The sequence below is a fragment of the Bufo gargarizans genome, chromosome 7 (assembly GCF_014858855.1).
Source record: "Bufo gargarizans isolate SCDJY-AF-19 chromosome 7, ASM1485885v1, whole genome shotgun sequence".
NCBI classification, from domain to species: Eukaryota; Metazoa; Chordata; class Amphibia; order Anura; family Bufonidae; genus Bufo; species Bufo gargarizans.
This window is the reverse complement of record NC_058086.1, coordinates 23,779,208-23,792,646: the sequence shown is the minus strand read 5'-3', so window position 1 is coordinate 23,792,646 and position 13,439 is coordinate 23,779,208. Positions and strand designations below refer to the sequence as shown.

The 13,439-nt window shown below is 48.1% G+C and overlaps 1 protein-coding gene across 1 annotated transcript; it reads right to left on the bottom strand.

Moving 5' to 3' along the window:
* Positions 1-3,879: 3,879 nt before the first annotated feature.
* On the bottom strand, positions 3,880-12,194 carry LOC122943645 (probable peptidyl-tRNA hydrolase 2). The gene is made up of 7 exons (XM_044301540.1): positions 12,064-12,194; positions 7,863-7,980; positions 7,676-7,753; positions 7,358-7,432; positions 6,373-6,470; positions 4,730-4,844; positions 3,880-4,649 (listed from the first exon to the last, which is right to left on the bottom strand). Exons 2-7 carry the CDS (start codon positions 7,974-7,976, stop codon positions 4,560-4,562), a joined length of 570 nt encoding a protein of 189 aa, XP_044157475.1. The 5' UTR covers positions 7,977-7,980; positions 12,064-12,194; the 3' UTR covers positions 3,880-4,559.
* Positions 12,195-13,439: the final 1,245 nt, after the last annotated feature.

Sequence of the window (13,439 nt, the reverse complement as noted above, 5' to 3'; positions counted from 1 at the left end):
CAATCGCCACCAGGGCCATGTGACATCTCCTTGATTGGCTTCTATTCAGAGCTGTAAAAGGGACGGACACAGTAATAAAGCGCAATACAGACTCGTAGGTGTACAGGTGCTGCCATATGATGGTTTTTCTACAGCACTGTCAATGAGATGCATTTCTATGGTCACTGCAGCACGGATCCGTTACACACAGCCACATGACACCTTGGACACATGCGTGGCAGAGTCTTGCATTCAGATTTAGATGCAAAACACCAAATTTCATCCGATGCCAAGGGTGAAATCTGCAGCAAGTCCACATCCAGATCAGCATGTAAGGCTTCACAGTGAAATGTGTCGCGCGACAAAAAGGTAGAACTACACTGCGGCATGCGAGTCGTGCAACATTTTTTGTTATGATAGTCAATTGTGTCTCACTGCAATGCGACAGTCGCACAAAAATCCAACTTGGGCTACTTTCACATCCGTCATGGATCTGCAAAAATGCTTCCGTTGTATTACGTCTTCTATAGCCATGACGGATCCGTCTTGGACAGATCAGTTTTCTATTGTGTCAGAGAAAACGGATCCGTCCCCATTGACTTACATTGTGTGTCAGGACAAATCAGTTTTGCTCCGTACCACATCGTGGACAGAAAAACACGGCTTGCAGCGTTATTCTGTCCGCGATGGGGGACGCAACCAAACGGAACGGAATGCATTCTGGTACATTCCGTTTTGTCCCGATTGACAATGAATGGGGACAAAACGGAAGCGTTTCCCCTGCTATTGATATCCTATGACAGATCAATAGCGGAATTGAAAACAGATTTTTTGCAACTGTCATGTCGTAGTGCGACCTCATTGACTATCTTAGTAATTGCGTGTTTTGCGGAACGGAACAGCTGGCCCCTAATAGAACAGTCCTATCTTTGTCCGTATTGCGGACAATAATATGACATGTTCTATTTTTTTGTGGAACGGAAACGGAATGCATACAGATTAACTTCTGTTTTTTCCCAGACCCATTGAAATGAATGGTTCCGCATACGGTCGACAAAAAAAACAAAAACGGAACAGACACAGAAAGCAAATACATTCGTGTGCATGAGCCCTATACCTGATCTGTGTATTCTCACAATCACTGGTAGAAATCGGTGATCAATCACTGAGGCCTCCTGCATGCAGCAGATCCGCAAAATATTGATATGGCCTTATGCACTCTTTTTGCGGGCCCCATTGTCAAAATACCCATTGCGTAAAAACGGACAAGAATAGGGTGCATTCTATTATTTGCGGAATGGCCGCTGGCAGCACATGGGTGATATCAGTCTGCTGTCTGCATCTTTTGTGGCCCCCATAGAAATGAATAGGTCCGCGTTTAAACCACAAAAATGCGGTCATGTGTACGAGTCCCGACTGTGTAAAAGCGGACTAAGTTGCAATTATTTAGCCATGGAGTAACAATACATGATGTGTAAATTCACTCCAAATGTTACGTTTTTGTTTCTAGGCAGAGCTAATTGATGGCTGGATCCTGTTATGTCATGTTTAACCTCCTTGTATAAAGAAATACACCCTACTAGAGGCATATTTTGGGGGGTCCATTGCCCTAATCCAGAAGGCCTGTCCTTGTGTCTGTGGTAAATTACATACGAGGATCAGCAACTTAAATCCAAGGCTGCTACTCACACTTCTGCAGCCGGGCAAATCCACGTGGGCCTCATCTGCAGTATCAAATACCACAGTTACTTGCACTGGTTGCAGAAATGTTACTGGGTTTGACAAGGATTTGAGCTCAGGATCCTCATCCAATCTCAACCGTTAAAAGAAAAGCATTTACGGAAATAATCAGCACATCCAATGAAATAAAAAAAAATCCATTTACTTTTTTTTTTTTGTGTTACATAGCCAGAAGGACACAATCAGTTCACGCGTTACAAAATATAACTTTTTTTTTGCAATGTAAATGAATCTTATAGTAAAATGGTAAATATAGGATATTCCAAGTTGAGGTAATTTCCTATGTACGTAGATGACAATACAACTAATGTGTTCTACCCTCTCTATGATAGTACTGCCGAACCATAAAACAAGTGTCAGGGCCCCTGCATATGGCAGCAGTACTAAGTATTACTGAAACATGGCATTGGGATCCAAACCATCACTGGCGGCTGACCCTGGAAAGGTCGGGATCTCTGGGCCAGGCCTCATGCACATGACTGCGTCTGTATTGCGGTCCACAAAACGCAGATACCGTCTGTGTGCAATCCGCATTGTTCTCTCTCCCATCATTACAAATGACCATTCTTGTCTGCAATACGGTCAATATTGGGACGTGTTCCATAATTTGTGCAACGGAGATACGGATGTGGACAGCACACCAATGGGGTTTTTTCTGCAGGACACGGATGCAGGATATGGTCGTGTGCATGAGGCCTTATGCAGAGGATACACTGCAGCAGGAGCTGTATCCACCTCCATAGAGTTTAGATCCCCCTAGTGGCTGGCAAGAGCTTAACATGTATGTTTTCAGGAGATGACTGCCCAGTCTGAACACACCTCCCCATAAATCAGCATTTCAAAGTATGGTTTATATCAGACATATGAACTGACTCCTGAAGTAATATAATACGGTCTATATACATAATACTGGTTTAACCCTCCCCATAGCAAAAAAATCCCTCTTCATAATAGAAGTGACCATAATGTGAACTGGAAACATAAGCTGTGAAGTGACTGTTAGGATTTAAGTGACCAAAGAAGCTTAGTGCTACAATTTTATGGCGCAAGAATCACCCTCCCTGACCCGCTGGGAAATTTGGTTCCATAATCTGTTTTCGGGTCAGGAACAGAAAAGTAATATGAAGGATCGTGGAGTCTGTTTCACTCATCCCTATTTGCAGGGCAGTCAAATTAAATCTAGTGTTCCCTGGTTTCAGCGATGATAGAGCCTTTTAATGAGGGAGAGGAAGTCAGTCACCCTGCCACACATCTACATACATGTGTGATTGGTATTAGCTATGTGCAGACTTTAGGGCTCTTTAAAGGGGTTCTGCAGTAGCGCCGCAGCCTTCTCTCGGTTTCCCTCAGGCTCAGTGACGTTACGACTAGTATCACTGGCCTGGGCGGGGCTAAGCTTTGTTCACTCGAATGGAGCTTAGCCCCGCCCAGGCCAGTGATACTAGTCGTAACGTCACTGAGCCTGAGGGAAGCAGAGAGAAGGCCGCGGTGCTACTGGCAGCGCCACTGCTTTCTCAAACAGCTGATCGGCGGGGGTCCCGGGTGTTGGACCCCCGCCGATCAAATGCTGATGATCCAGAGGATAGATCATCAGTTTAAAAGAACCGCAGAACCCCTTTAAAGGGCATCCATCAACAGTTTTGTACCTATGACACTGGCTGACCTGTTACATGTGCACTTGGCAGCTGAAGACATCTGTGTTGGTCCCATGTTCATATGTGCCCACATTGCTGAGAAAAATGATGATTTAATATATGCAAATGAGCCTCTAGGAGCAACGAGGGCGTTACCATTACTCCTAGAGGCTCTGCTCTTTCTGCAACTGCCGCGCACTCTCCACTTTGACAGGACCAGGCTTGAAGATGTTTTAACTGACTGGTCCTGTCAAAGTGCTCCTAGAGGCTCATTTGCATATATTAAAACATCAGCTCAGCAGTGCGGGCACATATGAACATGGGACCAACACAGACGCCTTCAGCTGCAAAGTGCACATGCAACAGGTCAGCCAGTATCATAGGCACAGAACTGCTGACAGATGCCCTTTAAAGTTATTTTTCAATGGATCATCTTCATACTAAAAGGCTGGTAATAGCTGTTTTAAATTATTGTGCAGTGTTCCCAGTATATAAAATACCTTTTCCATAATCTTTTGCTATTGAGTGTCACCTTTAGGACAGAATCAGTCTCCTTCCCCCTCTGGAAGCTGGCATAATAATTCCTTCTTCCTTAACCTGCAGAAGTATTCCTATCAGCTGTACTGATTCTGCTCCTTCCCTGACGAGCAGGGCAGAAAGATTTTTCTAGTGGCTGCTATGGAGAGACCTGGCTGAGGGGACAGTGACTGAGCATGTGTGACCACCAGCACTCAGGTGTTTAGGGGGATGTGTACACTGCTATACACTGTGCACACCAGGTGATGCCATAAATAAATAACTGGATCAGTTTTCTACCGCATGTAAATGTGCTTCATTTTTATGATCTGTACAATGAATAAGCAATGGTGAGAGAACGCCTTTAAAAGAAGATTCCTCACCGTACAGTGCATGGCGATCTATATGAAAGCATTGTCGGATTGGTCAGCATTCTAGCGCTGTATGATGCCAGCAGCTCTAGGTACCTACTTCTATCACCAACTAGTGTGCATTGTGTATGTGAAGACTCTGTCTCCTTCCCTCATTGGCTGGCGATGGCTCTGGAACATGATTTGCACACATCTTGTTCTCTATTCTTCTCCCTCTGCACCGAAGTGTTCCATGGTGTGTGGAGGACGTGCCTGGGATGTCTCATCAGCTGTCCCTCCATCACCGGCACTTTGATGCCTTCTTCCTGTCTTGCTCACCTCAGTTCAGCAGTTTCAGCTTGCCCGTCACTTTATTCACCATTTCTTCTTCACCCATGATGGCGAGAACAGTGCGTGAACCGACTGCAATCTGGCAACAGGATGAGATGTCAGTGGTTCGGCAGTCAGTACCGGAGCAGATATTCCCTTTCAAGACAATAAGTGACTTACCTGTGTCCTGCCTGCATCCTGCACCAGGTATGTTGGTAAATCCAAACTTAACGCCAAAGCTTGTAACTCCAGCAGATGAGAAGTACTGGCGCCCTGAAGGACGATCTTCTTAGCTCTTTAGAGACACAAAGGGACAGACAAGGAATATAAATCAAAGGAGACCAAAGAGGGTAGATTTACAGTGTGTCCACCATTTCATCATTTACAGAGTTAATCTACATAAGTAACTGTGTACATACATTACTTATCCTGTACCGATCCCGGGTTACATCCTGCATTATACTCTAGAGCTGCACTCACTATTCTGCTGGTGCAGTCACTGTGTACATACATTACATTACTTATCCTGCATTACATTCCAGAGTTGCACTCACTATTCTGGTGGTGCAGTCACTGTGTACATACATTACTTATCCTGTACTGATCCTGAGTTACATCCTGTATTATACTCCAGAGCTGCACTCACTATTCTGCTGGTGGAGTCACTGTGTACATACATTACTTATCCTGTACTGATCCTGAGTTACATCCTGTATTATACTCCAGAGCTGCACTCACTATTCTGCTGGTGAAGTCACTGTGTATATACATTACTTATCCTGTATCGATCCCGGGATACATCCTGCATTATACTCTAGAGCTGCACTCACTATTCTGCTGGTGAAGTCACTGTGTACACACATTACATTACTTATCCTGTATCGATCCCGGGTTACATCCTGCATTATACTCTAGAGCTGCACTCACTATTCTGCTGGTGCAGTCATTGTGTACATACATTACTTATCCTGCATTACATTCCAGAGCTGCACTCACTATTCTGGTGGTGCAGTCACTGTGTACATACATTACTTATCCTGTACTGATCCTGAGTTACATCCTGTATTATACTCCAGAGCTGCACTCGCTATTCTGCTGGTGCAGTCACTGTGTACATACATTACTTATCCTGTACTGATCCTGAGTTACATCCTGTATTATACCCCAGAGCTGCACTCACTATTCTGCTGGTGAAGTCACTGTGTACACACATTACATTACTTATCCTGTATCGATCCCGGGTTACATCCTGCATTATACTCTAGAGCTGCACTCACTATTCTGCTGGTGCAGTCATTGTGTACATACATTACTTATCCTGCATTACATTCCAGAGCTGCACTCACTATTCTGGTGGTGCAGTCACTGTGTACATACATTACTTATCCTGTACTGATCCTGAGTTACATCCTGTATTATACTCAAGAGCTGCACTCGCTATTCTGCTGGTGCAGTCACTGTGTACATACATTACTTATCCTGTACTGATCCTGAGTTACATCCTGTATTATACCCCAGAGCTGCACTCACTATTCTGCTGGTGCAGTCACTGTGTACATACATTACTTATCCTGTACTGATCCTGAGTTACATCCTGTATTATACTCCAGAGCTGCACTCGCTATTCTGCTGGTGCAGTAATTGTGTACATACATTACTTACCCTGTACTGATCCTGAGTTACATTCTGTATTATACTCCAGAGCTGCACTCACTACTCTGCTGATTGATACTGCTGTAGACACTTCATATGCTCACAGATGAACCCATTTAGGACACAAGATTCCCATGTGTGATTAGTAAACGAGCACCATCCAGACTTACCCATATTCATCCCATTTTTCCGCCATCTCCTTGGTCTTGGAGTCTGTTAACAAGAGCTGATATAAGCCAACTGCTCCATGTCCGACCTGAGCAGCAATCTGAGGAGAGACAGTGTACCTGGGTTAACACCTCGGTGCTGCTACTAACACTGTATTCATGTCACACACTACACTTTGACAGGGCCAGACATTATGATGTTTTCACTGCCTGGCCCTGTCAAAGTGCCGAGGGTGCAGCAGTGGCAGAGAGCTGAGCCTCTAGGTGTAATGGTAACACCCCCGTTGCTCCTAGAGGCTAATTTGCATATATTAAAGCATAATTTTTCTCAGCAATGTGGGCACATATGAACATGGGACCAACACAGATGCGCACATCCAGTTTCATAGGTACAAATCTTCTGACAGATGACCTTTAAAGGGGAAAAAGGTATCTCCTATCCACAGGGGATAACGGTTAGACTGGTGAGGGTCTGACCGATGGGAACCTTACCATTCACAAGAACTGGAGATCCATGTCCCCTGTTTGAATAGAGCACTGGTCGAGCGTATGCACTTCCCTTCCATTCAAAGTCTATGGGCCTGCCAGAGATAGCTGATAACTGTGCTTTGCTATCCCTGGCAGTCCCATAAAGAAATGAATGGAGCTGCAGTACCCTGCTCAACCAGGGCTCCTTTCAAAACAGGGGGTGCAGAACTTGTTGTGAATGGTGGGGGTGCCAACCATCAGACCGCCACCAATCTAACAGTCATCCCCCCTAACCAGTTGATAGGGGATAAACTATTCTTACTGGAATACCACTTCATTTAAAGGGGTATTTTCATACTGTCCTATGTAGTGGGCAGGGGTTACAAAACAGTCACGCAGACTTTGCTACTGTTTCCGGAACTCCCGATCACTTCTGGCCGCCACATAGGACAGTATTACCATGTCACTGGTGTTGGTTTATTATCTAGAGAGACTCTTTTCTACCACATTTCTGTCTCACCTTCCCTACACCCATAGACAGCTCCATGTTCACCACAAACACCATCTTGTGAAAAGTGTCGTCATCATCTGTGTCCTAAACAGAAATCAGAACGGGATTAGCAACGGATGGATTTTATCAAGTCTTCAAAGAAGATAAAGTAATTCAGTTATAATGGCTGCCACGTCTACCAATATCTTTTTGCGGAACGGAAGTACGGGACGGAAGCACCCCCTAGGGTCCTGTTCTGTACCAATCCGCATCTCCGGATTTGCGGACCCATTCAAGTGACCAAACCTCATAGCTGTAGCCCAGAAAACCCCTTTAAAAGTCACTTACCGGATTCTGATTTTCTAAACTGTCAAAGTAAAATATCGCAGCTTCTTCGGCTGATACATTCCCAGTAAGAATCAGTGCCTGCGTGAAAAAAGGTAAAATGTTATCACAGTCTACAATGCAAATGATGGGGGTGATCCTTTTGACACATGATGTGTTTTATGGTGACTTCTAGAGGGGGACAGTTTACCTTCCTGGCTTCATCTTCAGGAATATCCAGGTCCTTGAGCTGCTGTAAATACTGTGCGTTCACCTCGGGGTCTTCCTGGGCCACATCAGCCGCTTCCTGCTCACATGTGTCCATTATACTAGAAGAGAAAGAAGATGGATTCATTTCTACAATGATCTGAGATCCTGACCATTTGCACGTCCCATAATCTCACAATTAAAAGGGCCTGCCCGCTTTACCCTGCAGCGCCACCACAGGATAAATGAAGCATTATAAATGAAGGACTGTCTGTGTAATGTATAGAGAGGCCAGACCCTCCTCGTGTGAATGGGAGACCACTCTCTATTTAATAGGGAACCATTTTTATTGGGGCAGAATGGGATAAAATGCACCAGATTTTCACAAGAAAGGGTGTGGTTCTACTTTAGGGCACCTACTCTGCATGGCGGTATGGCTACTTTGGAAGCGACAAACCCCCTCTAATGAAACCTGTGCACAATACTAGGGTGTCAGCCTCTACAACTCTCCGCCCCAGGGTGCAGCTGTGTCTTCCATGCCCATTGACAACCCCTTTAATGCAGGTATATGATAATGGTTTTTTAAACCAGAAAACCCTGTTAAGTCTGGGTTTTCATCAAGTTTATGACATCAGCACTGCATGTACGTCAAAAACGCTCCCGGCATACGAACGGAGCATATCCATGGGGCATCACTAGCCGTTGGAAGCTAAAAGTGTGTCCATTTTGCAGCAACTGGGACGTTATCGAGCTACAGCAAAGAAGAGGTGCAGCAGATTACACTGCTCCATACACTGGGTTGCATCTGTGTATTTAACACTCGCTATATCTGTACAACAGGGGCCTATTCCTGGCTGCAGAGCAATGCATTGGGGTGTTGGAAACAGCCAAGTGCTCACATTCCAGTTACTAGCTCCATTTTGGGGCCCCAGTAACAGAGATCAGGACCCCCCCCCCCCAGTAACCAAAATCAGGACCCCCCCCCCAGTAACCAAAATCAGGATCCCCCCCCCCCCCCAGTAACCGAGATCAGGAACCCCCCCCCCCAGTAACCAAAAATCAGGACCCCCCCCCAGTAACCAAAATCAGGACCCCCCCCAGTAACCAAAATCAGGACCCCCCCCCCAGTAACCAAAATCAGGACCCCCCCCCCCAGTAACCAAAATCAGGACCCCCCCCCCAGTAACCAAAATCAGGACCCCCCCCCCAGTAACCAAAATCAGGACCTCCCCCCCCCCCGTACCAAAATCAGGACCTCCCCCCCCCCCGTACCAAATCAGGACCTCCCCCCCCCCTAACCAAATCAGGACCTCCCCCCCCCCCCGTAACCAAAATCAGACCTCCCCCCCCCCCGTAACCAAAATCAGGACCTCCCCCCCCCGTAACCAAAATCAGGACCTCCCCCCCCCCCAGTAACCAAAATCAGAAATCAGGACCTCCCCCCCCCCAGTAACCAAAATCAACCCTCCCCCCCCCCAGTAACCAATCAGGACCTCCCCCCCCCCAGTAACCAAATCAGACCTCCCCCCCCCCCCAGTAACCAAATCAGACCTCCCCCCCCCCCCCCGTAACCAAATCAGGACCCCCCCCCCCAGTAACCAAAATCAGGACCCCCCCCCAGTAACCAAAATCAGGACCTCCCCCCCGTAACCAAATCAGGACCTCCCCCCCCCCCAGTAACAGAGATCAGGACCCCCCCCCCCAGTAACAGAGATCAGGACCTCCCCCCCCCCCCAGTAACAGATCAGGACCTCCCCCCCCAAGTAACAGAGATCAGGACCTCCTCCCCCCAAGTAACAGAGATCAGGACCTTCCTCCCCCAAGTAACAGAGATCAGGACCTTCCTCCCCCAAGTAACAGAGATCAGGACCTTCCTCCCCCCCAGTAACAGAGATCGGACCTCCCCCCCCCAGTAACAGAGATCGGGACCTTCCTCCCCCAAGTACAGAGATCAGGACCTTCCTCCCCCAAGTAACAGAGATCAGGACCTTCCTCCCCCAAGTAACAGAGATCAGGACCTTCCTCCCCCAAGTAACAGAGATCAGGACCTTCCTCCCCCAAGTAACAGAGATCAGGACCTTCCTCCCCCAAGTAACAGAGATCAGGACCTTCCTCCCCCAAGTAACAGAGATCAGGACCTTCCTCCCCCAAGTAACAGAGATCAGGACCTTCCTCCCCCAAGTAACAGAGATCAGGACCTTCCTCCCCCAAGTAACAGAGATCAGGACCTTCCTCCCCCAAGTAACAGAGATCAGACCTTCCTCCCCCAAGTAACAGAGATCAGGACCTTCCTCCCCCAAGTAACAGAGATCAGGACCTTCCTCCCCCAAGTAACAGAGATCAGACCTTCCTCCCCCAAGTAACAGAGATCAGGACCTTCCTCCCCCAAGTAACAGAGATCAGGACCTTCCTCCCCCAAGTAACAGAGATCAGGACCTTCCTCCCCCAAGTAACAGAGATCAGGACCTTCCTCCCCCAAGTAACAGAGATCAGGACCTTCCTCCCCCAAGTAACAGAGATCAGGACCTTCCTCCCCCAAGTAACAGAGATCAGGACCTTCCTCCCCCAAGTAACAGAGATCAGGACCTTCCTCCCCCAAGTAACAGAGATCAGGACCTTCCTCCCCCAAGTAACAGAGATCAGGACTTCCTCCCCCAAGTAACAGAGATCAGGACCTTCCTTCCTCCCCCCAAGTAACAGAGATCAGGACCTTCCTCCCCCAAGTAACAGAGATCAGGACCTTCCTCCCCCAAGTAACAGAGATCAGGACCTTCCTCCCCTCCAAGTAACAGAGATCAGGACCTTCTCCCCCAAGTAACAGAGATCAGGACCTTCCTCCCCCAAGTAACAGAGATCAGGACCTTCCTCCCCCAAGTAACAGAGATCAGGACCTTCCTCCCCCAAGTAACAGAGATCAGGACCTTCCTCCCCCAAGTAACAGAGATCAGGACCTTCCTCCCCCAAGTAACAGAGATCAGGACCTTCCTCCCCCAAGTAACAGAGATCAGGACCTTCCTCCCCCAAGTAACAGAGATCAGGACCTTCCTCCCCAAGTAACAGAGATCAGGACCTTCCTCCCCCAAGTAACAGAGATCAGGACCTTCTCCCCCAAGTAACAGAGATCAGGACCTTCCTCCCCCAAGTACAGAGATCAGGACCTTCCTCCCCAAGTAACAGAGATCAGGACCTTCCTCCCCAAGTAACAGAGATCAGGACCTTCCTCCCCCAAGTAACAGAGATCAGGACCTTCCTCCCCCAAGTAACAGAGATCAGGACCTTCCTCCCCAAGTAACAGAGATCAGGACCTTCCTCCCCAAAGTAACAGAGATCAGGACCTTCCTCCCCCAAGTAACAAGAATCAGGACCTTCCTCCCCCCAAGTAACAAGAGATCAGGACCCCCCTCCCCCAAGTAACAGAGATCAGGACTCCCCCCCCAGTAACCAAATCAGGACCTCCCCCCACAGTAACCAAATCAGGACCTCCCCCCCCCCCAGTAACCAAAATCAGGACTCCCCCCCCAGTAACCAAAATCAGGACCCCCCCCCCAGTAACCAAAATCAGGACCCCCCCCCCCCCAGTAACCAAAATCAGGACTCCCCCCAGTAACCAAAATCAGGACTCCCCCCAGTAACCAAAATCAGGACTCCCCCCAGTAACCAAAATCAGGACCCCCCCCCAGTAACCAAAATCAGGACCCCCCCCCAGTAACCAAAATCAGGACCCCCCCCAGTAACCAAATCAGGACCCCCCCCCAGTAACCAAAATCAGGACCCCCCCCAGTAACCAAAATCAGGACCCCCCCCCAGTAACCAAAATCAGGACTCCCCCCCCCCCCCCTAACCAAAATCAGGACTCCCCCCAGTAACCAAAATCAGGACCCCCACCAACCAAAATCAGGACCCCCCTACCCCCCCAGAAACCGAGATCAGGACTTTTCCCTCCCAGGTACAGAGATCAGAACTGTAACCAAGATCAGGTGACAGTTACCACGGGCTCTCTATGACATATCTTTAGTCATTTTTAACTAGGAGACCACCCAAGTCCAGAGCAGTGATGGTTGTTAGGGCATGACATCTCTACAGCTTCCATTACCTTCTCGACTACAGCTAACAATGCTAACCTATGCGGAGCCCAATATGCCCTGCAAATGCAGCAAGCAGACCTCACATAACTCTGCCAGCAGCTGGCATCAGCAGCTCCTCACCTCCTGCGGCCTCTAAGGATTCCTCCACACAAAAACAAGACGCCTCTTCAGTCCCAGAAACCTCCAGCTGCCGGTGCCCACTCCTCTCATTCACCTCACACCGCAGAGACAGAAGGATCATGTGACCGGAAACGCTAAAGGAAGCTGATGACCATAGAGCTGTTTACTGTAAACGCAGGGGCGCCCTCTGGTGGCCGGCGGGGAGTGCTTCCTCTCTGGGAAATCTCCAGGCGTATAAAGAGCGGCCACTAGCGGGCAGAGTGTGAATTACACTTATAGAAGTGTAATGGTCTTGTGATGAGGTTCACTAATATCTTGGGTATAATATGACAAGAATCCTTCATTATACCCAACCAGGGCCCTCCATAATGAGGATATGGACAACCTATCGACCTATTTGCCAATTTTTAGAAATGGCCTATAGGAAAACAGCTGATTGGCGGGGGTCCCAAGTGCAGACCCCCCTGATAAAATACTGATGACCTATCCAGAGGAAAGGCCATCAGTATAAAAATCTCTGAAAACCCCTTTAATGGCTGCCCTGCTACTGCCATGTAGATCCATCCTAATATCGCCAGCCTCCCAACTTCTGAAAAGCCCAAAGAGGGGGAGAACACCAGCGCACATTTTGTTCTCACTAAGCCACACCTCTAACTCCGCCCAATGTTTATTTATACACTCCTGATCCCGCCCAGTCATTTTTGTCCCCCCACACGGTAATTATTGCCGCCTCACAGTAGAGTGCTTCCATATTGCCCCACGCAGTAGTAATGCCCCCTTTGTACCCCCAAACAGTATGCCCCCTTTGTGCCCCAAATGCCCCCGTAGTCCCTGCACACAGTAGTTATGCCCCCTTTGTGTCTCTATTCAGTAGTTATGCCTCCATAGTACCGCCACACACTAAAATGCCACTGTAGTGCCCACACACACTAGTTATTACCCCTTAGACCTCCACACACAGTAGCTATACTCCCTTAGTGGTCCCAGTTGTTATGTCTCCTGAGATCCCCAACACAGTAGTTATGCCTCCATAGTGCCCCTACACAGTAGTTATGCCTCCATAGTGCCCCCACACAGGAGTTATGCCTCCATAGTGCCCCCACACAGTAGTTATGCTTCCATAGTGCCCCCACACAGTAGTTATGCCTCCATAGTGCCCCCACACAGTAGTTATGCCTCCATAGTGCTCCCACACAGTAGTTATGCCTCCATAGTGCCCACACACAGTAGTTATGCCTCCATAGTGCTCCCACACAGTAGTTATGCCTCCATAGTGCCCACACACAGTAGTTACGCCTCCATAGTGCCCCCACACAGTAGTTATGCCTCCATAGTGCTCCCACACAGTAGTTATGCCTCCATAGTGCCCACACACA

Coding starts and splice junctions, on each gene's coding strand:
- LOC122943645 (XM_044301540.1), bottom strand. CDS start 7,976: ATGGACACATGTGAGCAGGAAGCGGCTGATGTGGCCCAGGAAGACCCC. Junction 7,754..7,862: donor CTGAAGATGAAGCCAGGAAG/GTAAACTGTCCC, acceptor TTTTTCACGCAG/GCACTGATTCTTACTGGGAA. Junction 6,471..7,357: donor TGTCTATGGGTGTAGGGAAG/GTGAGACAGAAA, acceptor GTCTCTCCTCAG/ATTGCTGCTCAGGTCGGACA.